General features: G+C 39.2%; 1 protein-coding gene across 4 annotated transcripts in view; it reads left to right on the top strand.

Annotated features, from left to right (window-relative positions):
* The window catches only part of LOC106898323 (VPS10 domain-containing receptor SorCS1-like), a 296,409-nt gene that overhangs the window by 181,452 nt on the left and 89,000 nt on the right, over window positions 1-25,957 (top strand). For all 4 annotated transcript variants that reach the window (XM_014959531.1, XM_014959524.1, XM_014959514.1 and 1 more), the window contains exon 5: window positions 11,051-11,124. In XM_014959531.1, coding sequence (XP_014815017.1) covers window positions 11,051-11,124 — 74 coding nt within the window. The remainder of the gene's footprint in view (window positions 1-11,050; window positions 11,125-25,957) is intronic.

Raw genomic sequence — 25,957 nt, 5'->3', positions numbered from 1 at the left:
TTTGTATTTGGTCTAATGCTTGGATCTGATGGTAGAGTATCTGCCGTAGATGTAGCCAGTATTCACTCTTCAAGATGTGATAAACTATTATGGGTGCAATTAATAATTCTATAATCTTTCATTTCACTGCATTAGGATCTAACTTTGAGGGTGACTGTGCTTGGAAAACAGTCAGACCAGGGACCTCCAGAGGTTCTTTTTAACATAACTTTTTCTGTTTCTAGTTACACCCTCCCAATTCCAATGGTAACAGTCACTGCCTCCAGAGAACGGGGAATAAAATCCAGATTTATTTTATCAGAAAATGCACCATAGGCTTTTAAAAAAAAATGTTGTTAACATCAAGCAACATCATATTGAGATGGGTTGTTTTTTTTTCCACACTGCTGACAACATCTAGAGGACTATTCAGTTGGGCTAATATTAGCTGAGTGAGGCTAATCCCATCTAAAATTAATGGAGAGGAAAAAAAGCTTTTCTAGAGTGGTAAGCATTAGCCACTTTGAATCATCCTCTGGAAAAAGCCTATCTCTTTTGACAGACTACAGACAAAACCAGGGAGCTAGTTTGCATGAAGCTAACATTAGCCTATGTGAATAACTCCCCCTTTCCCTGTGGCATTACTCCTGCAGTGCTCTACACTATTTGTGTTAATATTTAGGGCACCACTAATCATCCAAGCCAGTTTTCCAGCAAACTTGATTCTCTTTGACGCGTGTTGTTGAACATGAAAAGTAGTAAGAAATTTGCACGTTAAAAGGTGTTTGTCCCAAGCTTTGCAACGTGGCACTTTCCACATGAGCTTAGATATCCTTTCTGGGTAACCACCACTTGTGCCAGGGTTGGAAAAGGCCACACAAAAGCCTTGTGAACACTATCCCCTATTTGTGAGACTTTCCATGTGCTTATGTTTCTAAGCAAGATATCAGTCATGCACAAGACCATCCACGCTTGTAGCTGGGGTTGTACACACTGTTTGTGTAAAGACCTGAAGGACAGACACCTGCCAGCATCCTGATGACACATCTCACACACAACTCTTTGCAAATATGCCTTGTTATCTCTGGGCAAGCTAATTAGCATTTGGTGGCAAACAGCATACTGAAAATGAATAATGAAAGGACATCAAAACCATTCATCTGGCTATTTTATTAGTATTTTTAGTATTTTTCTTCCTTTCTTCTCATACAGTCAGTTCCTCAGCATTGTCTCAGTAAGAAGAGTAATGTTGTCAGACTGTATTTTTTTTTTTTTTAATTGGCCATAAGGCAGTGTACAAACTATGTCATAAAATATGCTTTCATAGTGTACCTGTCAGTCTTCCACACACCTCATTAAGCATAATAAACTGGGGTAACAATTTTAAGTAAAGAATGGAACTAAAAGTGGGAGGAATTTCTATAATTCTTTCCTCCTCCAATAAATAATAAAAAAAAAAGAAAAATAAAAAAATCAGCTAGCAGAACACAGTGGCAGCCTGGCAGTCCAGGGAGGAAGCTGCATTTCTGGGCCAGGAGTGTGATCAGTGAAACAGAAGGAAAGACTCTCGAGCAGTAATCACTGCACTCTTCACCACTGACTCACTCATCTTTAGGCAAATCAATATGTCCTTGCTTATCCAGCTGTATAAACATCAGCCTTCTGTACCCCTAGAGAACTTGTTCTTTTGCTACTTTGGGATTCTTGGATGAATACTTGTAGCTCTGGGAAGATCTGCTGTTTCTCTACAAGATTTTCTGTGCTCTCCATTACTCTAGTTTTCCTACTTCCATGAAAAAGTAGCTTTTTTCCTTTCCATCAGTCAGACAGTCCACTGGATTAGGACTAAAGAAATTTGCTCCATATCACTAGGTCCTCCACTGATCTCTGTGGTATTGAGCAACTTCATTTGCTTTTCTGTAGATGACTCACCTTTCTCTTCTCTTCTCTGCCATTTGATTTGACTGTATTCTCTGACATGGCTCCAGTTTCTTATAATACAAAGTGCCTGTCAACACGAAATTCATGTGGAGCCATAGGTTTTAATATAATGCAAGTGATAAACAATAATAATTTATTTTAAATATAAAGCTATGCATGTGTGCATGAAAATTCTGACACTTTGCCCTAAATTCTGCTGTAATAAGCCTTTTCTGTTCTTATTCTAATACATTACACTTTTTAAACAGAAATGCATTTATTTAATGCAGTTATCTAAACAGTTATGAACCCACCTAGTAAATTTACCACACAACAGAAAGCAAATGCAGGATACCCTGTTAGAGACATAGTGTTTTTTAACAGAGAAGGAAATTAACCTTGAGGACAACCTACTAAGTGGAGCAGTAAATTCATCATCCTTTGGAATTGAGATTGAATGTCTTTCCAAATGAGACAATCTAGTTCAGCCATGAGTTCTTGGCCTGAATAATTCTCTCTACTGTTTGAGTTAGTGGTAAAGATTCTGCAGCATCTGTGAGGAAGAGAACAGACTGAAGATACCGGTGGCTCCTTCTGGCTTTAAAATATATATGCCAAGCAGATTCCTTTAAATGTCTGCTGGTAAAAATGTGTTTCCTGCCACTTTTTTAGCATATGAGTTGAATGCACTGGAGACATCATGCTAATAGAGTTGCTTGAAAACTGCCACAAAACTAGAACACCAGCTGATTTTTCTCGTATCAGAGAGTCTGTGTGGAGTTATTGAGGGATAGGTAGGAAGAAAGCTGAGGGTTATCTCCAGGATGCTTTGATCTGATGAACACGTACAAAAGAAATTGCTGTCTTACAACTGTACTGAACAAGTCTTATGTGACAGTAGTGTGTGTTTCATCAGCAAAACAGGCACAAAGCTGCAGACCTCCCTGGTGTTTGAATGGGCTGTGAAGCAGGTATCTGAAAGCTTTATCATTCAATAAACACCAATTATTGGGTTAACCTTATTGACAGCTTCTGCGTCAAACATTGCGGCAATTTAAAATGTTCAAAGTTTAAGCAGCGTTCTATGAACTTTGTTGCTTCAAGGATATTAAAGCATCTTAACACTGGAACTTACAATTAGACCAGAGATCTGGGGAGTAAATGAGTATCAGTCCTGTAGCCCATTTTTGCACCCTGGATCATGAGTTTTATGTTCTATTCCGGGAAGGAAGTGTCGTGTACGACTTCAAATTCTTTGTTTATGCAAAACATTCTGTTGTATTAAATTCAGTATTGGAAGGAAAAATCCTGATCCATAGCTCTTCCAAATGAAGTATAATGTGATCCTAGGAATAGCAGGGTACTTGCCAGCCTTTGACTGCTCTGCAGAAGAAATGCCCTGTGCAGTAATTTCTTTAAATTTAATGTACTTTGATACTAAAGTAAGCTGCACTGGGTGCATGTTGGGAGGCTGTGTGCATCCAACTCCCTGTTCATTCTCTCTCACTGGTTGATGACTGTTGTGCCACTGTGAAAATTTCTCTCCCATTGTGATAATTTTTGATCTAGAAGGTAGACCCAAGGGTGTAACAGTATGTAAGATCATAAAGGAATGTTTTATATACCTATATACACTGATTAAATCCGAAGTCCATGTCTGATGAACCAGCCTGATGCAGACTGCATAGAAAGCAAAAGAAATGGAAGTGGGATTGTTCTTCTAGAGACTTAAAATGTAGTACATCACCGAATGGAAGCAATCCACGTGACGTCTGACCTATTGCTCTTTGCTTCCCTGTAGGTTTTAGATTAGTTCTAAATATTGTCTTTCCCAGTTGAATAATGACCCTATGAACAATGAAAATAATGAGTGAAACTTTGTAGAAGACTAGAATTTCTCCAAATATACCTGTGGTGGTAGTAAAGTAGAATTTATTAGCAATAATTTATTCAATATAAATGAATGGGGATAAGAAGAAGGATTTACTTGCATTTATTTCATAATACATTGTAGCATCTTCAGAAAGAGTTGTCTTTATCCAGTTTGATGCTATTACTTTTGTAGTTAAAGCTAAGCTGTGCTTTTGGAATGTTGTATTCTTTAGTGAGATTGAGAGAAATTAAAAAAAACAAAAAGATACTGAAGATGAGGAAGAAATGATCTCTCAAAGTTCATTGGTAAAAAATCTGTCTGCACTGGTGGCTTTTTGTGTGTGAATAAATCCTATTTGAAGGGGTGAGGGTGAAACACCATGAACAGGGTTAGTTTTAATAATTTCATTAAAACACCAGGAAGTGTAAGATATAAGATGTCAGCTTATGTGAAAAAACTGTTAGGAGAATTGACCAGTAGGAAGCTTCTCAGGGAATCAGAGGTTAATTTTAATCAAACCTAGGGCTTTTGGGGATGTCTTGAGCTAGTTTTCCAGCCCCATATGCTTTTTAGGTCAATGTTGAGGTGTGGATTGTGTTGCTTTGGTCATATCTGTGTCCAGGAAGAATGGGTAGAGCTTTCATGGAAACCAGAGCTGAGAGAAAGAGAACTTTCTTTTATGGAAGTTGGAAAATACAATCAGCAAATAAACTTAGACTCCATGCCCTATTCCATTACAAATTTGTTTAGGGGAATTTTCTTAAGAAAAATTAAAATAATGGGAACTATTACCATTTTGAGCTTGCTTAAAATATTTCCCTCATGTCACTTTCAGCATGCAATTGAAATCACCTTTTCTTAGCCAGATTCCAAATTTCCATATGCGTAATGTTTTTTGCATGAGATTTAATCAGTGCATAAAATTCAATATCCTTATCAGCATAGGTAGCACATGGAACTACCACATGATTCAAGATCAGTATGTGCAGAAGCATCAGAACCAAATGATTCATCAGAATATCCAATTAGTTTAAATGCTGCATGAAGAAACATCAGGGGCACCCCGGGTCAGTCATATCTGCAGCAATTTGTATAGGTGTTAAAATGAAGTTGAAGCTATGAGGAACGTCCCACGTGACAGAGAGCTTTGGCTGGGAAAACGAATTTCTTGAGACAAGAAGAGGTGACGATAGGTATTGACTAGCAAAATGGCCCTTCAAATGGTTTTGTATCAGAATTGGTGAGTCATTCAGATTCTCAATACTTGGTATGTATAACCTTGTTTTCAAGTCACGTGTCAAATGAGGAAATGTTTCTCTATCGTCTTCAATGATATATAGGTTTTTGTGAGGGTAGGTTTTTGGTATGGTGAGTTTGATGGGTATGCAAAGTTACCCACTGGCTCTGGGGAGCACAGAGCTTGTTGGAACTGGAGAGGAAGGGGAACTGCTCTCTTTAAGGCAAGCTTACATTTACTAGCAACATCTGGTTAATGACACGCTTTCTTACCCACCAGGTTCAACAGCCAAATAAACTTAATTCAGCAGCCTCATAAAAGCCAGATTTTTGGCTGGGAGAGTCTCAGGGAAAATCCAGTGTTTGTAAAGGAAACAGGTGGTGCACAGTACAATTTTATTAAAGTGGTTGTCCAGGTGCAATACTTAAGGAAACTGTTAACAGCTCGTTTTGTTTTTCCTGAGGATATGAGGTTCTGTCAGAAGATCTCAACTTCATAATTTAGTCAAACCCAGATTAACAAGGAGGATCCTGTAGGTCATAATCTCATACCATTGTTAATTACATGAAAATGAATTAAATTTCTCTGATGCTTAGAGAACATTGGGCTCTCAAAGCTTGTATCTTAGCTACTTGGAGTTTTTAAAAATGCATGTAGACTGATACAAAAAAACCACAAAGGCAAATAACACTCCTGGTAAATTAAAGAGAGAATTGAATCTTCGGTTAGTTCTGTCATAAAGTTCTGTTGTTTATTTTAGCTCCATAGAAGTGAGTGAAGGTCTGATGTTTTATAGTGCTTTTATAGTGTACTCCCACACAATCCCTTTAGGAGAGGTGTTTTAAGGATGAGTCTCTGTATTATACATTAAAGTTTCTTTATAGTTTTTCAGTGGATATACACAACATTTATGCATGAAAGAGTGAGAAGTTTGTTCTTCACAGTAAGATTTTGTTTATCAGAAATACTGCTCACTAAGAACTGTCCATTGGAAGAACTATTGAAAGAGTTGATTAACTTCTGATTAATTTTTTTGATAGTCCAGTTATGTAAGTTATGTGTAAGACTATATATATGTTAAATGTATATAAAATACAAGTTAATATCAACCTTGTTGATATAACGGATAATGTTCAAATGTAGTAGTATTTCAATTCAGAGATCTACAAAGTATCAAGACATTGATAAACAATGGGAAGAAGGGAATCAATGGTATCTAAATATTTTCTGAGTCCTGCGAAATGCAGAAAGCTGGTTTTGAACCCCGTGTAATGTGGAAATTTTATGGCAGAACTATTGTCCTGTCTAATCCAACATTTCCAACAGTAGCCACCTTATTCCAGAGGAAAGTCCAAAATTGCTGGGTTGCTATACTGCTTTATGGATGAAAAACAAAAGTGTTCCCCAATAATAAGGGAAGATCATCTTAATTTCCACATTCTGAATAGTGGAATCTTTTACAGAAATGTCTGTTATGGGGAAAACTTGGTGTTTCACTAATCTGCACTTACAATTTCCCTGTATTATAATAATTACTGAGAGCCCCAGCAATCTGTATGTTGTGTAAACACAAGCTACAATACATGATATCTGCTCTAAAGAGCTTAGAAATCTGAGAGCAGGGGAAGATGTGGAGGAGGTACAATACATGGGTGTACCAGGAATGAAAAGATTTAGTCAAATGATGGACAGGGCCGGAGCTCTTTTACTGTTGTGAACTGGGTAGATTATTAATCAATACAAGTGCTCGTTCTGTGCAGTACAGGGCAGAAGGGCAAAGACAGACATGTGGCAGAATGTATCTGGAACCATCCAAAAACCAGAGGGTTTTATGAAGCGAAGATCTTGAGAGCTTCCTGCTTTGGAGAGATTTTCCAGAACGGAAGTAAAGGGTTCTTTTTCCTGTTCCCTGCTCCACATTTGCACTTCTAAAAGCCATGTTGCAGTCTAAACCAGCTGAGTCAAATAAAATTCCAGTAATTCTTCATGGAACACTTTGGAAAAACGGCATTTTTTCTTCCTAAATTTTCAGGAATTTAGGGGTTTATTTTTAATAGTGCAAACTGTCAAACTAAAGTAGATAAACTATTCAGATTTGGCTAATTTCTGTTGAATATTCAACTTTCACTAAGAATTTATACAAACAGCTTTTCTTCCTCTTCATCAAATCTTTTTTTTTTTTTTTTAAACTACAAACATTTCTAAAGTATTTTACTTCTTCATTTTTATTGGATTATAAGAAAGTTATCCTTCACTTACAAACAATATTTGTTGTGGTTAACAATGTCTATATATTAAAGAATGTTTTCACTGTCTCAAATGGGAAATGTTATAAACGAATATAGCCCAAAATGCAAAAATTTACTCAAGTCTAAAAACAGTGCTGAAAAGACTAAGGAAATAGAAGGGAAAGAAAAGATTACAGGACAACTGTATCCTGCTGTTATCTGGATATCTCAAAGCATTTTAAGATGAAGCCTACACTATCACTGTGAAATACATGAGCTGCTCTTGGGGGAAACAAGTAATAGAGAGGGTGGGTAGCATACAGATATTGTTTGGTGTAGATCAGGAATGAAGTTCAGTTTTCAGATGTCAGCTATCCCTCCTCCAGAAGACGGTAGCATCCTGTTGCGAGAGGGCTCATTCTGGAGCTGGGGGATTGTCCTGCATTTCAGAGGTTTTATTTCCATCCCTGCTCAGCCTCAGAAGGTATTTGTAACCTTGGGCCAGCCTTTCCTTTTCCCTTGTATTTCTGTTTTCCCATCTCAAAGAAATAGGTGGTAGATTTCTACTTTACAGAATATTAGGATTTAAAAAAGCAAAACAAAGCAAAACCAGACCTGTTAAGGATTATTAAGTACTCAGGTACTTCATAGAAAAATAAATATACAAGAGAAGAGAAAGCAAGAAGAGAATTATTCCGTACTGAAACAAGGGTCAAATCTGAGAGATCAATACAGGATTTGTACTTCGTAACCGATTTCAGTGAAAATAGAGATGTCAGATCACTACTTGGCCCTCAGATGAAAACATATATTGAAATTGTAATGGGTTCCTTTTCTATTTGTGGTTGAAAAAGAGGTGTAGCAAAGAACATTATCTAATTTCAGTCTAATAATGAAAATTGTCATCAGACAGCAGTGCTTGCCAAAGAAAATAAAATGTCATCTCTGAAGGGACTGCATGCACGAGGCTGTCACAAGAAGACCCAGGAGAAAAACGGCTTTTATAGCAACAACAAAATATGATGCTGGGTTTAAAAAATGCCCATACAAGCACTATAATTGCTAAATGGGAAAAATAATCCCAGCTGTATCATAACTGATACTTGACAGAGACCTAGCCTCCAAATATTTCTTTTTTTCTGGTCCAACTAAATGAACTCAGTCTAAAATGAATGATACTTAGAATAAAATATCTGAAAAAATCCTCACTGCAAAAGATGGGTGTTTTCCTTGTTGGGGGTGACACATAGTGTGGGGAATTCCCTTTTTGCTAACAATAGGTTAGTGCTGCTTGTGCTGCTGTGAATCAGTAAAGGCTGAAATTAGTGCTGAGATAATGGCAAAGGAGGAAAAACCTTGTAAGACCTGGTTATTAAAGTGTCTCATCAAAGACAACGAGGGCTTTGGGCTTGGGTTCCCAGGGAGCTGATACTTCCCTTTGAGAGCTGTTGCCTTTTCTCACGCGCTTTTCTCCAGCTCACTGGGCACTGGCTTCTAATTTGAGAGGCCAATCCTGACAGTGGAATTGCTTATATCCATTTCCTCCCTTTGAAATGAACTTAGAAAGTCTTGCATTTCTCCACTTTTTGCTGGAATCATGTCTCATTCAGGGCACACACTAAGGGAAAGCAGGGTGCTCTGGGTGCTCTGCAGCATCACGGCTTCTGCTCCTCTGTGGGATTTGTCGGATGCACCAGGATCCTCTGAAAAGCTGAGATGTGAAAGAGCTGGAGGGAGGCTGTGGCTCTGGGGCTGTTCAAGCACCTGGCGCTGCAGTGAGGCTGCAGGCACGGAGGGGGATGCTACACAAGCACTGAGAAAGCTTTCGCAGGCTGTGATTAATTCATCTGGGATACTGCTACCATCACCAGCAAATTAACCTGCTGAAAGTAGTGTTCAGGGAACTAGAGAAGGGATTAGAGTGAGAGATACAGAAAGGCGAAAACAAGATTTACTATGATGATTTCAGCCATCTGAACATTTATGTCCTTGGAAAGCTTACATCTGTCCCTGGTCTGGAAACCCAGAGGTGTTTGCTGAGTTGTTTGGATTGCTCCCTGTTCTTAATTAAGGGATGATCTGAACTTTATTAAAACTTAAATTACTGTATGTCACAGACATATTGCTTGGCACAGAAGAAACTACTTTTCCAAGAAAGGGAAAGCATTGACATCGGAGTGATAGATTGACAGTAACTTATTGTTGTTATGTTTTTATTTTTGCTGCTATTACAAAAGCAGGTCTAGAAAGGAATTTTGAGTGTGAAGGGGGAAAAATGCCTTCTGTAATGGTAAAGTTCTTGATTATGTGACCACAAAAAAGGCATTGTTAAATGTCTCAAAAGATTTTATTTAATTTTCAAAAATGAAAGTTTTCCTTAGTAACACTTAGGGTCCCTTAAAGTTTCAAATGAAAATGTATTTAGAATCTTCTGCTTAAGGGAGAATAACAGACTCACTACTGAAGTATTAAAAGTGGATGAATCTCTATTCACAAAGCTAAATTGTTTTTCCTTTTCTTACTTGTTATCTTCTATCCCCCATACCTTCTTCCCTTTCTCTTCTTTTGATAGTTTTCAAGAGAAGGGGAGAAGAGAAAAAGAAGTGAATTTTCAGCTTTCCTATTTTAAAGTAGATTTCAACATATGCACAGTCTACTGTTTACCAAAAAGCTGTTGGAATTAATTTCTCCATGTCCTTCCAATGTTTTACAGTGGGAAAACTGAAGGATATAGGGGTTTGCATGGGCAATGTAATTCACACTAGGTAGATCTCAAGGTATCTTACATCCTAGTCTCATAATTCTTAAAATACATTCAAATAATCTGTCAGACCAACCCAAAGCTTTAAACCAAGTTCTCTCCTCCTCAGTCATTCTCTCAGGCATCCCTCTTTCTCTTCCCTGCTAATTCACTGCTATACTTGTAAAAAAAACAACACAAAAAACAACAACAACAAAAAAACATGGTCAGGTTTGAGCATAAAGATTTGGATTGTTTGCATTTCCTGCAAGATGTCTAAAATGGTGTTGTGAAAAAAGCAGATCAGAGTTCAAAAAACTGTGATCCATCATCCAACATCTTCTTTGCCAGAAAATGGGGACTGCTCAAGTCTGTCAAGCAAGGGAAGGAGGGGAAATGAGATGAATCTGCAAGAAAAGTTTAGAATTGATTACCTCTCACTGCTTCTACAGGAGAAATCTGAAGTTAGATAAAGCAAAAGAAAGACAGAACCCAAGTCATCCTCCCCTGCAGTGTCCTTCTGAGAATTACCTGATGGCAGCATTTACGGAGAGCAGCTGTTTGTAAATGTTCTATAACAGTAACATTTGTATATCGTTCCACGAAGACATGTCAAAGTATTTATAATACCTGTAACATGCCTTTTTGCTGACCTTTCTCAGTCTGGTTTGGTATTTATCATGGAAAGATTTTCTGAAATGATTGATGTATTTGGATATTGTTTGCGTAACCAGACCAGGAGAAGGTGTCATGTTGTTTGCAGGAGAAGGACGGGAGCAAAGTGAGAATTGCAGGTTTCCATGGTACAAGTAACTTGTGCTATTTAAACTCATTCAGTCCTGTAACAGAAATCTGGACATGTTAGAGTGCTTTTTTGGTGCCAGATTGAACAACCTCTCTAGAGATGGCTACTGGTCATGTCCCACGTCCCACAGTTTTTAGCTGTCCCTTTGAGGCTGGAGGAAGTAAAAGTCCAAGTCACTATCTCAGAAGTGATACAGGCTTCTTCAGATTAATTTCTCTATTATCTTTGTGTTTTACTGTGGTTCGTGACTGTTTGTTTTTGTCCCCAGCTATTCAGTTCAGTGGAGTTTGGCAGAAGATGGCTGCTTCTTCACGAGGGAGTTGCACCAAACAGGTTCTACTGGTAAGATCAAAAACCTCTTCTTCATTTCCTAGACAGAGCTTCCCTGTGAGTACAGAGATGTTGAAATGGGGGCTTGAAGGTAACATGACTGAATGTAATCCACACTGCTGATTTGTTGAGGTTAACTTTGAACTGGTATGAAAGAGGCATTATTTCTCCTGTTATGTGTTTTTACAGCACTTGAAAGTGCGGTGTGTGAGCTAAGGATGATGCACAACTGAAATATGCTGAATAATAGTCTGAAGAAAGCATTGATTTGGGAGGGGAGACTTCTGCAAATTCCTGTGAACATTTAGAGTTCAAAAGCAACTCTGTTCAGCATAAGCTTGTTGGCACCAAATGCAAAGAAGAGATTGATCTGGTCCTTCTATCAGTGAGGGCCAAGGACAGAAGTCTTGAAGTCTTTGAGGACACTAGTATTTCTGTCATGAGTAACAGTGGACATCCACCAGTGGCTGGTGTTATGCTTTTAACAGCTACTAGACCTACTTCGGTCCTTGAAAGCGAGCAAGTTAATGGCCATTGAACTAGGCACACAAAGTTCTTCATTATGAGCTTAAATCACTGTGCAATATTGCTTCTAAGGAGCCGTACAAGATTTCCAGTCAGATTTCAACTTACACATGCCTGTATGGATCAGGCACGTGTAAGTTCCTCTTGCTGAATCTGAATGTCAGTTGGTTACAGCAACAGCAAAACATTTGCAAGTTTGATGCCAAAGTTACCTTAAAGCATCGTAACTCTTTGTCCTTGATGCAAACTTAATTCTTTGCTGCGGTCACTTATGCTGTACAATTTGTATCTAAATAGGACCATAGCCTATGTGGTTATGATAGAATCTGAGCATCTCACAATTTTTAATATATGGGGTGTCTGTAATGGATGATTTCATTTCAGATGCAGACACTTGTAGTAGACACAACCACTGAAAAATAACCCCTGGATGTAGGTCCACACTTTATTCTGCAGTTCTTCACTGCTAGCAAATTTCTTTCTATTTTGAGTCTAATCTTCAGTTTTATTCATCACAGATTTACCCGGTGATTCTGGTGTACTGATTTTCTTCTTATGATCCTGATTGCAGGCAGATCTCTTTGCATTTGCTTTCCATAGCAGTGATTTGCATACCCACTGTAAAGCCCTGTAACCACACTTGCAGTAAAATACTTCTCGGAACACCTCCATGCTGTCACGCAATAGCAATTAGTGTAACTCCTACTTATGTGTAAAAGAAAGCTGAGGAACGAATGAGGCACTGGACTGTTTTCCTATAGATATGGCTGTAATATTCTAAATTGAAGACAAGTTTAATTTTTACATGTTGTCTTACTCCTGTTTTTGGTTACGCTGGCGTAAATCTGAAAGGCTTCTCATCAGCTTTTTACGGAGGCAGTAGTCCACCTGTGAGAAGTTGGCTCATGTCGTGTGAATCTGGCCTTTAAAAGAGAAGTGCTTGATAAAATAGTCATCTTGAAATCAGGAAACCAGATGATTAAAATGTGGTAGCTTCTAAACTGCAATTCTGTGCCAAAATCACAGGTTTTGAACATATCAAGATTCAAGAGTGGTTCAGTCAAATATTATCTTCTAATTTATGAAAGTAAGACCTCTAGGTCAAATTTACTTCTGAAATTGAATTTATACTTGTCTGCAAAGGAGATGCTAGAGATTTTGTTTGCTGCTCCTGCTTTTTAATCCTTTCTCAGAACCTGTGTTAGCTGAAGCTTTTGCAAACTAAATTCCATTCTAAATGAAACTTGTGTGAGCATTTATATAGACAGGCACGTATATATTTATGTCACTCCTATTTCTTTCCTTCAGGACTCCTAACAGGGTTTCACAATGTCAGACGCAAACACACAGCCCCACACGTGCCTTGTTTTTTTCTGGGTTGATAAAAGGAGAAAGTCCTAGAAGTCCAATCTTTCAGACCTCCAACAAAATTGTACTAAGTGAAGGTGGTCAGAGAGCTGGAAAGAATGTCCCTGTTCCTGGATCCCTGTGTCCTGTACTGCACTCCAAACCTTTTCAAGTTTCCCATCATTACTTACAGTAGTTTTTATTGTGAATTGAGCTGATGGAGGCCTGCAATAAGAATAATGATGAAAATTGTAATTTTCCCTTTCCATGGAGCTGAAACTTTGAAGGCCTCTTAGAACATAACAAGTAAGAGAACTCAGGCTTGGAGCTTCAAAGCCAAAGAGTAAGTTGAAAAGATGAAAAGATGTTCCAGCCACCCATCTAATTCCCTACAGCCATAAACAAAACATGAAACTGCAAGCCTGTATTTTCACCTTGAACAAAATGTCTCTTGCGTAACAGACCTCACTGTAAGCTAGATTGTAATTCTGCTATCAAAAGTAGAAATAATACAACTTGTGGAGACAGTGTTGCGTCTAATTCTGGCTTATTTATTAGGATCATTATCACCCTGGAAAAAAAAAATACTGTTAGTTGCAATTATATGGACACTGTCTATCCTTAAAACTATCCATAGTAGAAAGCAGAGCTGAGGGTGTGTAGTTGAGACCATGTACACCAAAGGGGACAACAGTGGGCTTTTCTATGCATTTCCATTTCTTTGCAGCCAAGTACCTGAGGGCAAAATAGGCACTGAGGTGCTGAAACAAACCCTTTGCACTTAGACCGTGGCCACTGCTGACTCCCCATGCAAGAAAAACCAAGGGACACTGGGACATAAGTGGGTGCAGATGTAGAATTGAAATCCAAACTTGTACAGCAACACGCCTATGGCCAGTGCTGATGTACAAGTTGGGTAGAACCTTGTTCAGTGCCCTGTAGTTGGTTGGTTTGTTCATTTTTTTAATTAATTATTATACATTTTGGCTTGGAAATGTGCAGAGCCTAATCAACCCGAAAAGTCAGAAAACTGACTTCCAGTTATTTTTAAGAGCAGAAATGAACAGTGAAGGAAAATGTCTTGAAGTAACAACTTTCGTCTGTCCTGATGCTTTCTCTAAATCCAATGGTTTCGAAGGGGTCAACCAGGACACTTCTGTATTGTGCAGAGAATGAGGGCTATAATATCTGTGGAGAATGAGGGCTATATTCCCATATCTAAGGAGGGCTGAGGACTTGTTTTAATACAGACTGCTTCCAGGACTATCTAAACAGGGATTTTTTTGAAGGTCAGGAAGATACAAAGCAAATCCTTTGGCATCAGGCCTTCTTGAGACTCCATTTGCTTAATGCTGCTTCTTTAGACAGGGAAGGAACATTTAGAAGACTTTAAAAACTTTTAAATAGATTCGAATGGTTGATGAAAGCAAAGATACATTTTCCTGATTGCTCACTGATATTTTAATTGCCATTTTACACTGTCATGTGGTCTCGTGAATAGTTTGTGATTCACTCTAAGTCTTGTGAATAAACACCACTGAGCTTGATGGTTCTAGTCTTGAGAAGGCTCTGCCTGCAAATGGTGTCAGAGAAGCTGTAGTGTCTTTTCCAGCTACATTTCTTATACCTGTTTCCAAGAGAATTTTCTTTTTTATTTGCTTATTTCTGGCTGCTCTGTGAAACACACCCTCTTCCTACCACCCCAGAGAAATTTAAACCCCTGAAGAACAACATTAAAGCAATCTGCTGATGCCTACTGCATAACGCTGAGAAAACACTGTGTGTAGTGACAACTCAGCTCCTTGTATTTTGTATTCTTATATCCTCTGTTTCATTAAGAGGAGTCATTAACATGAAAATAGAATCTTTGTTTTTTCAGAGCTCCTCTGTTCCCTCTTTTCATTCTTCCACCTACAGCTCTAAGCGATGCCCTGACATCCACACTTGTGATGAAAGAGATGGTGATGTCTCTCTGTGGAGGAAGACATCAGATGGGGGATGTGCAGATAAACATAAACCTTTAAATTAAGGGGTGACTGGAGTTTTCTTACCTTAAACAAACAAACAAACAAAACAAAAGGAGAAAAAGAGATCTGTAATTTTCTACTGCATTAAAATGTTGTAAGCACATGTTTAGGTTGGGCAGGCTTTAGTGATGGGCTATTGTAAAGCTGACATCTCTAGTAGTTGCTATAATTTGGGTATTTTATCACATATCTGTTTGCATAATCTAAGTATGTGAAAGTGGTATACTGAGGAAAGTGTAGTCCACTCAGACAGTCAACTGTATGTTATGTGTCTGATGGAAACATAAAAGAATCCCCACTGCGTACAACCCCAAGGCACTTGCAGCTCTGTACTGTATCAACAGTCTTCATGTTTTTTATTATTTCTCTGGTAGGTTATTGAGATTTTGCTGTTAAATGTACTGTGACAGAAAAAAATGCGTGAAAGTTATCAAGGTGCTTAGTAATTCTTGAACTGTGCTCTATGAAAATACCCTAATTACTAGGAAGGAGTATTCTAAGCAATGTGAGTTCAGGAGGGTAAAACAGAAACAGGGAGTTAACATACATGGATTATTGCTGATAGCACAGTGTTTACTAATGTAGTTGGCATTAGGGGAAGAGAATGCAGAAGGTTCTAGTTAGAAGAGTTGGATAAGTGCCTTATTTAAATACTTCCGAGTTTATTTTTGTCATACTTGGTGGTTTTCAGCATACGTTCTTATGGTGGAATTTTGTTGGCAAAGATGCTGGTTTGTAGCAAATATAAATGTGAACGCAATTGGTGCATCAGTCATTGGAATTCCTTTACTTTTTTTCTTGTTGGTTTTTTTTTAAAGTGATCCAGTCAAAGTTCAACAGTGATATACCCACAAATCCAAACATTCGTGACCAGTAGTTGAAAAAAAGTAGTCATAGTGCATATAGTTCAATATGGCCAAAATATGGGAGCAAAATTGCTCATTAAAATCTAGATTTTTATTCTGGTCCTCAGATCAAGACATGCTTTCAATGAGAAATTATTTTCTGAAAGTCAGTAAGTCAAAGTATTACAATTAGAGCTGGCCCTAAAAAATATAAATAAAGGTTAAAAAGCTCATTAAAATGTCTGCAAAATATAATGTATTTTTAATCAAAATGAGACATTTTCCGAAAAGATTCTAATGATAACCTAACCTTGAAAAACTTAGGGAGAGGAAAAAAAAGAAATAAAACCACATAATAAAAGTTTCTTAAAACTAGCATAAAAAGAGTAATAGAAAAGCCCAACTAGTAAATGATATCATTAAGTTATAATCATTAACTGTATCAGTGCTATTGGTTTTTCTTTTTAATTTTATTTTATTTGGGTTATGCATCCAGAGAAGCAAGTAGGAGAAATACAAAAGAAATATCACTCCACACTTCTAGATTAGAGACCTTTAATGATGAGAGGGGTGGAACAACTCTCCTCTGAAGTCAGGCTGAGAGTTGGGGTTGTTCAGCCTGGAGAAGAGACGGCTGCAGGAATACCTTACAGGCCCTTTTCAGTACCTAAAGGGGCTCCAGGAGAGATGGGGAGGCACCCTTTATCAGGGAGTTTAGTGATACGGTGAGGGGTAATGGTTTTAAACTAAAAGAGGGTAGATTTATATTAAATTTAAAGAAGAAATTCTTTATTATGAAGATGGCGAAACGCTTGCCCAGAGAATTGTGAATGCCCCATCCTGGAAGTGTTCAAGGTCAGGCGGGATGGGGCTTTGAACAACCTGGTCTAGTGGGAGGTGTCCGTGCCCATGGCAGGGGATCAGACAAGATTATCTTTAAAAGTTCCTTCCAACACAAATCATTCTATGATTCTAAGATAACTGTCTTAATTGGACAAAAAATGCAGCTTAGGGTTTTCATGGACTTCATAGGTATAAGAGGCTGATTAGAAGCAAAACCATGTCATAGTACATCTCATTACCAATAGGGTCATGTATCCATGATGTTAATGATTCCTTGAAGACGTTACAGGAGATATGTCAGTTTGGGAAGAGAACTGTTATATCTCCATCTTGTTTTTTTTCTGAGAATGTGAAGGAGAAGAAAATGGATGCAAACTTTGTAAAAAAGCAGCCAATCAGCCTTTCCCCTCAAACAGTACAGAGATATGCGTATAGACTGAAAGCCAGAAGAAGATAAACTGGTAAGGAGTTGGGAGGATGGATGAGTAGATAGGGCTGTATTTGTGTTTCTTTTATAAGCAACGGCAAAGAAAGTTAATCTTCAGAGTAGAATTATAGAGTATATATCTTTTCTTTTCCAAAGGAGGCTAGAGACTGTATTTTAAAAACACTGACTGTGTTCATTGGAGCAGCTGAAAGAGATGAAAATCCAGGGGGAAAAAATGCCAAAGTCCTGTTAAAAATTTCATTATATTTAAGCAGTTGGAGCAAGTCAAGCGAACTGTCCCAGTGTTCTTGTCAGATCTCGGCTTGGTGAGATTTGCACGCCCACCCAGGTGGGCTGAGGCAATTTAAATGGCATGATATCTGGGCTGTTTACAAATGATGCTGTTTATTGCTGAACAAGACCTTTTAATCACTGTAGGGCAACTGCTGGAGGCTGGCGGGAAAGATGCCAATCAAAGGGCATTGTGACAGCCTGTCTAGAAAATCATCCGCTTGGTCTAACACACAAGCCGAACACGATGAGCTGAAGTGTACTAGAAATTTAACTAAAAATATATGTATTTCACAACTTAAATATGGTGGAGGTGGGCACATGCCAGAGGGGCGCACCACAGTGAGACCCATGACAGTTTTCAGGAGATCTGAATTAAGCAGCTGACTGATAAGGAATAGCATCAGTAGTGAGATTTTGCTTGATTATTTTATATTTTTTTTTTCTGAATTGAACACTGCACATTTGCTTCCAGTTGAAGTTTGGCTTTGGGAGAAATCAGACTGAAGTTCCAGGCCTCTATAACACAGGATGCTGTTATCTTGCTAATATTTTTAAGCAGCTTCATGGCTGCCAACCTAAAGATACAGGTGCCAGGGACCAGAGTGAAGAGCAAATCTGCAACCATCCCTTTCCTTGACCCTTACCATGCTGCTGCTGCTGCTAACATTACTGATGGTGAGCAACACACACTAGAATGGTTTGTCACCATTCAGTGCCCCTGACATTTACCATTTCCTCACCAGAAAGGTCAGTGTTACGTCCTGCCCAGCCAGGGTGCAAGGAAATATACTCTCAGGGAGCAGTGTTCACTAAAGATCCCACTGGCATTTCAAAGCATTTAGTGAAAACCTCTGCTTACAGTTCTCAGACAGCTCGACCCTGATGTAGCTCTATCTTTTTGCTACAAATGAAGGCTGAAATCTCTCAGATTTATCTTGGGAATTAGGATTTTATTCCTGTCTGGCTTCTAGAGATACAAACTTCCCAGCCCCATGCAGGTCAGCAAGGACAGGAAAAAGACACACAGCATCCTCTTTCTGTTGCTGTTAAAAGCTCGTTTAAACTCTTTGGATTTATGACAAGTTTTAGTTCTCAAGAAACTGAGTTCTGAAATACATATCTTTCCTCCCTGGACAAGGCTGAGAAAATTGCCCAAAGTCACACAGCAGAAGTTGATATCACTCTCGTCCTCTGAGTCCGTAATAACCAGATCCTCTGGTCCCAGTACTTTCTTGAAAGAACTTGTTATTCATAATCAAATCAAGATTCATCAGAGAAAAATATAATTGCTCAGTCCCAAATCCTTAGTTTGGCAGAGTTATGCCACATGAGAGAAAAAGTATTCTCACATCTATTTGATTATCATGGGGGCTCTAAAAATGGGGGAAAAATAGTAACTTGGATGATATCCTAAAAGTCATAACTGTATAAAATCTTACCCATTTACCTGGCTCTGCCTCCTCCTTCCTCTTAGACACTTGTCCTGCACTTGTGAATAGGGAGAAGAGGTATATTCACCTGAGTAAGTCTTTTGGAACTGGGAGGCTCCGTTCTGTTTGATGCATAGTTTGTTTTGGTTTTTTTGTTGTGTTTTGATTTTCCCAGTTCAGCTGATTTATCTTAAAAAATCATCCAGAGACACTCTATAAATGAGTACAGGCTTCCACAGGCTTCAGCTTCTCTTCTATCAGCCTCTTCCCCATGTTAAGGATCTGCAGAAGTAGGCAGACATCCATATATCGGGCTCAAAAATCTTGATCTGGGGGTTAGTACCAGAAGCCTGCGGTGCTACACAGGACCCTGGAACGTGATAGTCTTCAACAGACACTGGACTAAGAAACTGATTTCTCCGAAACCTCTAAAGGGCACCTATAAAAGGCAGCCCTTGAGAGGGTGAATAGTAAAGTCAGCTGTGGATTTCTCTAGATCTGTGTCGGGAAGGTTTCACTGCTGTTTTCTGTTGTATGTTTAATGAGCAGCGCACTGTGTTACCAGAGTTGACTTTCCACTCCTGCTGTAAATGACTTACTGGCCTCCTCCGGAGCACACTGACTGGGCCACAGCAGTAAAAGATGCCAGAAACATGCATCTTAACACAGTGGGAACTCATGATCCTATTAAACTCTACCAGCAGAGAAGCTGTAAATCAGGTAGGTTTGGTCCATTATATCAGGGAGCTGAGTTCAGAGGCTGTAATGAGAGGATACCTTCTGCCTTCTCTTCCTTCAAACCAGTATGATGTCTTAAGTTTCCTGCAATATATGAAAAAAAGTTGTAGGACAGGAGGAATATCTCAAAATCAACATCTAAGCCTGGTAACTGAGTTTTATCTACTTAAATTAGATCCTCATTTTAAGAGGATCCACCTCCCACCCAGAATTAACAGCAATAGATGCCTGCCTCCCTGAGAAGTCACATCCATCTATTTCAGAGTTTTAGCCAAGATTCCTCTCTGGAGCTTCCCACAGAGAGCTGTGGTGTCACTGCAGCAGGGGGAAGGCTTCATTTGCTACTGTCTTCAAATCTATGGGGTATGTGGACATCATGGGGTGGAAGGCTGTGGATAATCCCACCCAAAGGGTTAAAAAAAGTGATGTTAAGAGTAAAAGTGACTCCCCATGGCCTGGAAGTCACACCACTACCCTCATTTACCTAATCATCTATATCAGTGTTAGCAGCAACCAGCAACAGCCATTGGTTTTTCTAGGTTGGTGTTGTGAAGTGGCACAACTAGGGGAAGTTGAGTTTTACTCACTGTGCTGCTATTTTGCATCGCTTCTAGAGAAAAGGTGACAAACTGAGTAAAGCATACCATAGGATGGATTTGGCCCCATGGTTGCCAGCTGATTTGCACAGAATTATATCATTTCATCTAGTTGGACAATGTGGGAAAGAATAGTGCAGAGATGTAGCAAGGAGAATTTAATTAGATTAGACAGAATTAGACAGGAGAGATTTATTGGCCAGATAGAAAGAAATGTCGTGCTGATTTATGCCTGTCTGGAATCTGGCCCTTTGTTTCTAAAACATGTCAGGAGAATATGGCTAAGAGATGTTAAAGCTAGAAAACAATTTTTAAAGTATGTTCCAGGAATAGTTAAATCTGTAAAATTTCACATAATAGGGACTGAACTAAAGAAAGCACAAGAATTCCTTCCCACACTAAGCTCCCTGGGGCAGATTCACTGACCTCTGCAAGCACAAAAGGAACAGAGGGTGTCTGCAAAGTCCTCATGAAGTCAATATAGTAGTGAAAGAAAAAGGAGCCTGAAGGACTCTCAGGCTCTATTTTTGTCTCTGCCACATAACAACTGTGTGATCTTGGTCAAATCAATGAGGTCCCTGTGCTCTTAGCTAATCAGTGGAGTTTATCTATAAAGCTGAGAACAAAAATTTTCCTCAACCCCTATTTCTAGCTTGATCTGCTGGTCTTGTACTTTTCCATAGGTCTTGAACAAATCAGTAGCATGCAGGGAAGGTTACTTAGAGGTTGATTGTCAAGTACTTTTGTATCTTTGGACAAAAAGCTCCCCGTTTAGTGCTACATGTTACTATTTTTATGAATGGAAATTAGGATTTAGAGTGTTATAGAAGCATCAGTGGAACCAAAAAATTGATGCTACTGAGGGTTCCATGAACGTCATCCGCTGTTGTTGTTTTCATTCTGTTCTTTAAAACAAAAACCGAACCCTGCTATTCACTAAGTTGGAATAAGCTGTCAGTTTTTTAACATGAAGTGGCAGGATGGGTCCCAGAGGCAATGGAGGAGCTGGTTTTGCATTGGCAAGATTTACGATAAGGGATTCAGATGAGTGCTGAGGCTAAAGGAAGATAAATCCCCAAAGGCAAATTCTACCAATAATTGAATTACAAAGCCATTATCATGTGCTGAACAGAGCAACTTTATAGCTCTATTGTGACAGGATAAAGCTTGTTAGAATGTTTATGTTCATAGGACAATTTCGGCATAAGGATCTCTCAGAGTATGTTCTGTCTTCCACCTGTCTGTGCAGCTAATTAGTCTTTCTGTGTAATGCCGTATATGTGGATCAAATTGGGGTTGGGAAGAAATAATGCTGAAGGTCAGGAGGCATCTCAAAACAAGTAACAAGTTAAGCACAAAGTCATCTGCAGAATGCAACTAGAGTCTAATATCCAGAAAGAGAATTGGGACAGGTTGGAAGGAGACAGGAGGGAGAAGAGAGGACACTGAGGCAAATGAGCATTTTTAATGATGAGGGGTGAAACCGAATTTTCCAAGCGATGTGTCTCTTTCTGTTTGGCATTGCATTGCAGCCCCTTCTAACCTCCCCTGAGCCAGTGCTGATGAGCTTAAAATGGCCAGAACAGTGTGGATCTCATTCCACCCACCTTAGTAGAGTCATGCTGTTATCTGTCATTTATCTGCCAACCTTTGCTGCGTGAAAAAATCCTACCTGTTTCCCCCTAAAAGAAGGTGAGGGATGGTCATATACGAGTCCTTGTTCTGCACTCAGTTCATTTCCTCTGAGACCTGGGAAAGCTGCATAACATCTCTATCCCTGTACAATGAATGAACGACATTTGTGCTGGTTCTGCCTGTGAAAAGGGCAAAGTAACATTTCTGTTCTTCCAGCCTTTCATTCTGGGCCATTTACATTGAAGAGTCTGTAAAATAACATTGTGTTTTATTGTTTAGCTTAAAAGACCTTTGATTTGGTTGCTGTGAGCAAGTATGATACAAGGAATACGTATGAAAAGTTTGCCATCAAGTTTCTTGTGCATGTAGTCCCAGATACAGTGTGACTGTGTCTGAAGTCAAGTATCCAAAACCAAAGACACCCAAAGCTACTTTCCAGAATGCACAAACCCTTGAGATGTAGCCCTTATTTACTGGTGCTTCGAGTTCTTTGTTGATGAAAAATGCTAGTTTGAAATTAAGTACACCAAGTGGAAGCTTTTGCTATCTTCACAATGATGCCTTTTTGCAGTTCGGAGTGGTCCGACTGCCTTGCAAGCCTCATCAGTTCCCAGCATCCATAAACAATCGGTTTTGTCCCCAGAAGTGAAAAAAGATAGAAGAGGTGGAAACCCCAGGATAACAGGGTCTCTATTGAATTTCCTTGGCTCAAAAGAGCTGACAGGCCAAGGAAGCCAAGGTTTTAGAAATGTTTCAGACCGAGAGATGGCAAGGGGTTGGTCACTACAGAAATATGCCAACTAGCATTTGCTGTGCAATGGGCAGTGCCAGGCTGCTTTTGTTTAGTTCAGCCTAGTTTTAAACCAGAGGATGATTTGGGGTCTTTTCCCTGTGCTGCTTCTCACGGTGGATATAGAATCTGCATTCAGAGCAATTACTGCGCTGCGGCCGCTGATATCGATTTGTGAAGCCCTCAAATACAGATGACTACTTAGCAGGCTTGACGATGATTAAAATTTTAGGAAGCAACTTTGTAGTAGGACTGCGGGGGTCCTACATTTTTCATAACATGAGCATCTTCTGTGTAAAGGCAGCAGGTTTACTGCTTTGCACTCCCCTGGGCTTTTTTAAATCCTCATTTTCCCAAAAGATTTTTTTTCTCTTTTTTTTTTTTTTCCTCCCCCCGCTCTTTTCCTTTTTCTTTTTTCAAAACATCCAGACAATTATACCAACAAAACACAAAAAGCTAATCGCAAAAATACAATAGGCACCATTCAGCAGAAAGTGTTGCAAGCGTATCCCTGGTGTACTGAAGTTTCAGGGAGTATTACAGAAAGCCTGAGATTAAAGGGACGGACAAAGGGCATGCTGGCATTTTACCATAAAGTGAAAACATAGACCGTGGCAAGAAGAAAAGTTTGTGGCTGTATGAGCGATCGGTCTTTGAGAACGAATACTGAAAGGGAAGAATAGAACTGAGAAAAAAGAGAAGAAAGTGCTGCCGGTGGAGCTAACAAAAGTTGCTCAGAGTAGGGCAGGGCAAAGTTTTGCACTGCTGTTTATTTTTAGAGAAATTTTTCTGAGAGAAATCAGTGTCTGAGTGGGTCCCACAGCATTGTTCACCCGTGCCTCTGTTCTTTGCAGGGTGCTTGGTTTGTAAGCTATAAAATGTGAAGCACTTTTCCTTGTTTAATTTCTGAAGTGTACGTTGACCAGGTTGTACTGACCATGTCCCCAAAAGATAATGAAGTAGAGTGGGCAGTTGTATCCGGTTAGAAACACTGAGTTTGAGGTGGGAGGCTTTGGTGTTATCTAGGGCACATCCAGCATGTCGTTTCCTTCTTCCATGTGTGAAGCACGTATTTATTGATCACTCCAGTGTAAGAACCTTCAACGTGGTCATCAGTCAGGACTGTAATTTCTTTGTAATCAGTTAGGTTTATTCATTTCGTTTCATACTGATGCCAAGGGCTTAACACTGTTACTTAATGATATTCAGGCTTGTAGAAGTACATTGTCCTCCTCAGCTTCTAAGGATGACACTTTTTTTGCCCCAACAAAATGAAAAAGCCAAGAAAACCTACTAAAAGTGTAGCTGCACACTCAGTAGTGTTGTGATAGATCTGGTTGACATACTAAAAATTTAAGATTTCTAATGTATATTCCACAGCTCCTAACACATTGTTCCCAGTAAATGCTTTAAGAACTGATTGTCCCATGCATGTAAATAGGATATGTCTATCTTCCTACAGAGTGGATGCTGTTGGGTGTGGTGCAGCCAAGAGCATGGTCTTTATCTCCCATATATGCTCATTATGGTCAATATAGCATTTCTGAATGTCTCCTAGGCTTTCACATGCCATATAGTAAATAATAAGGTTGAGGTAAGCTATATAAAACACTACTCTCTCAGACAGAAGGTGGCCTGGGACATTCTCTTTCCCCTTACTTACGATTCATAATTTGTAATTCATGTTCTTAAATGTAGGTAATGCACGCAAATCAGGCCTGTTGTGTTACCTGTTTTGGGACCTATATATGATCACGCGTGGGTGTCTGTAGTGGAAGCATACAGACATCTTGTATTCAGTGGAGAGAAACAGCCCTTTCCAAGATAAAGTCTGTCTTCTCATGAAGTCACATCAAACACTGTTCAGATGAACCACAGTGTAAAACTGCCCGTTTCCCCTCACTGCCTGCAAAGAGAGTTGAGTGTGATTAGCTCAGCGTTAAATATCTATGTTGTATAACTGGTTAAGATGAATATAACTTTATGTGGCTTTTCAGGACATATGGAGGGATGTCTAGAGAAATATCACAGGGCTACCATGGAACAAGCCAGCACAAGAAAATGTGACATGAAAAAAATCCTGGTCAGTAAGGTCTCAGCAGAACCCAGATGGGAGTGATATGTTTCTGGATGTCAGCTCTGTACAGCTAATATTGATTTGAGCAGATATGTGTTTGTATTTTGCAACTCAGAGTTCACGTTATCATTTAATATTATGGGCCTGACTGTGACCTTGTGCTGTCACAAGTAAATTAAGCCTATTATATATCAAAGCAATGGAATGTGTATTTTCTAAGGTAGCAAAAAAGATCTAGCAGATAGGAAGACCTGGATATGATTCTTTCCTGTACCTCAGATGTCCTATTTGACTTTAGGAACTCCCTTAGATTCCCTGAGCCATAGTTTTCATCTTCATTTGTCATCACCTTTCTAATTTGCAGGGGTTAGGAGGTACCAAAAGAAAGGAAGCCCTTGAGTAGATGAATAATGTTTATCACCAGTCGTGCTTCAGCCATCCTTGTTCTCTACATCCTTGGGACAATTGATGGTTTAATTCTACCTTGAGTTGAAGCTTCTGCTGTCCCAATACTGGCTGTCATAATGTGAGACTAAGTAATATGCAGGTCACTACAGCTGTAGCCTTCTAACTTTCACGGCTTTGTGGGTGCAGATATTTATACACCATTCTTAAGACACTTAAGAGTTTGATGTAAATTATGGCTCATATCACAAGTGACAATAATAATGATGGTAGCATCCTATCCATCAGTGAGACGTCTCTTTCTGAATTATCTGTCTTTGCCTGAAAAGATGCAATAGAGATGTTTCTTGGGGTCAGAATAGCACTGTGAGGAAGAAACTCGCAAAGCACCTGACTATAGAGTCATAGGCTTTAACTAGGGCAACAAGTTCTTTGCTGGATGAATATCATTGTTGTGCATCTTTGAAGGAGACAAAGCGTTCAAATCCGTGGAATATAATCCTTGTTTCTTTGGAGGGCTCACATCCCCATGGGGCTGTGTGAGGCCAGGAGGAGGAATGCACCAACAAAGCTGTACTGTGTCTTCTGCAGTAGCCCAGTTCCAGGTGTGCTTAAAGCCCACTGGAATAAACAGGAACAAAATGGAGACATGCCAAATTACAAACTTAGTCCTTCTGAACTCTTTTAGAGCTGTTTGTCACTGGCATCTATCTATCTTGAACTGATTTGTTACTAGAAGGCCCAGGATTTTGGTGTTAAATCTGCTGATGATAGCAGGAAAAGGAAAATGCCCTAAAAAGGTACTCCCTTCCCACCCACTTGGTGTCAGTTGTCAGGAAGCAGAGATTTTAAATGGAAGTTGAATG

The sequence above is a fragment of the Calidris pugnax genome, unplaced genomic scaffold (genome assembly GCF_001431845.1).
Source record: "Calidris pugnax isolate Ruff unplaced genomic scaffold, ASM143184v1 scaffold4, whole genome shotgun sequence".
NCBI classification, from domain to species: Eukaryota; Metazoa; Chordata; class Aves; order Charadriiformes; family Scolopacidae; genus Calidris; species Calidris pugnax.
Note: the sequence above shows the minus strand (reverse complement) of the source record. Positions and strands in the feature narration are given on the sequence as shown.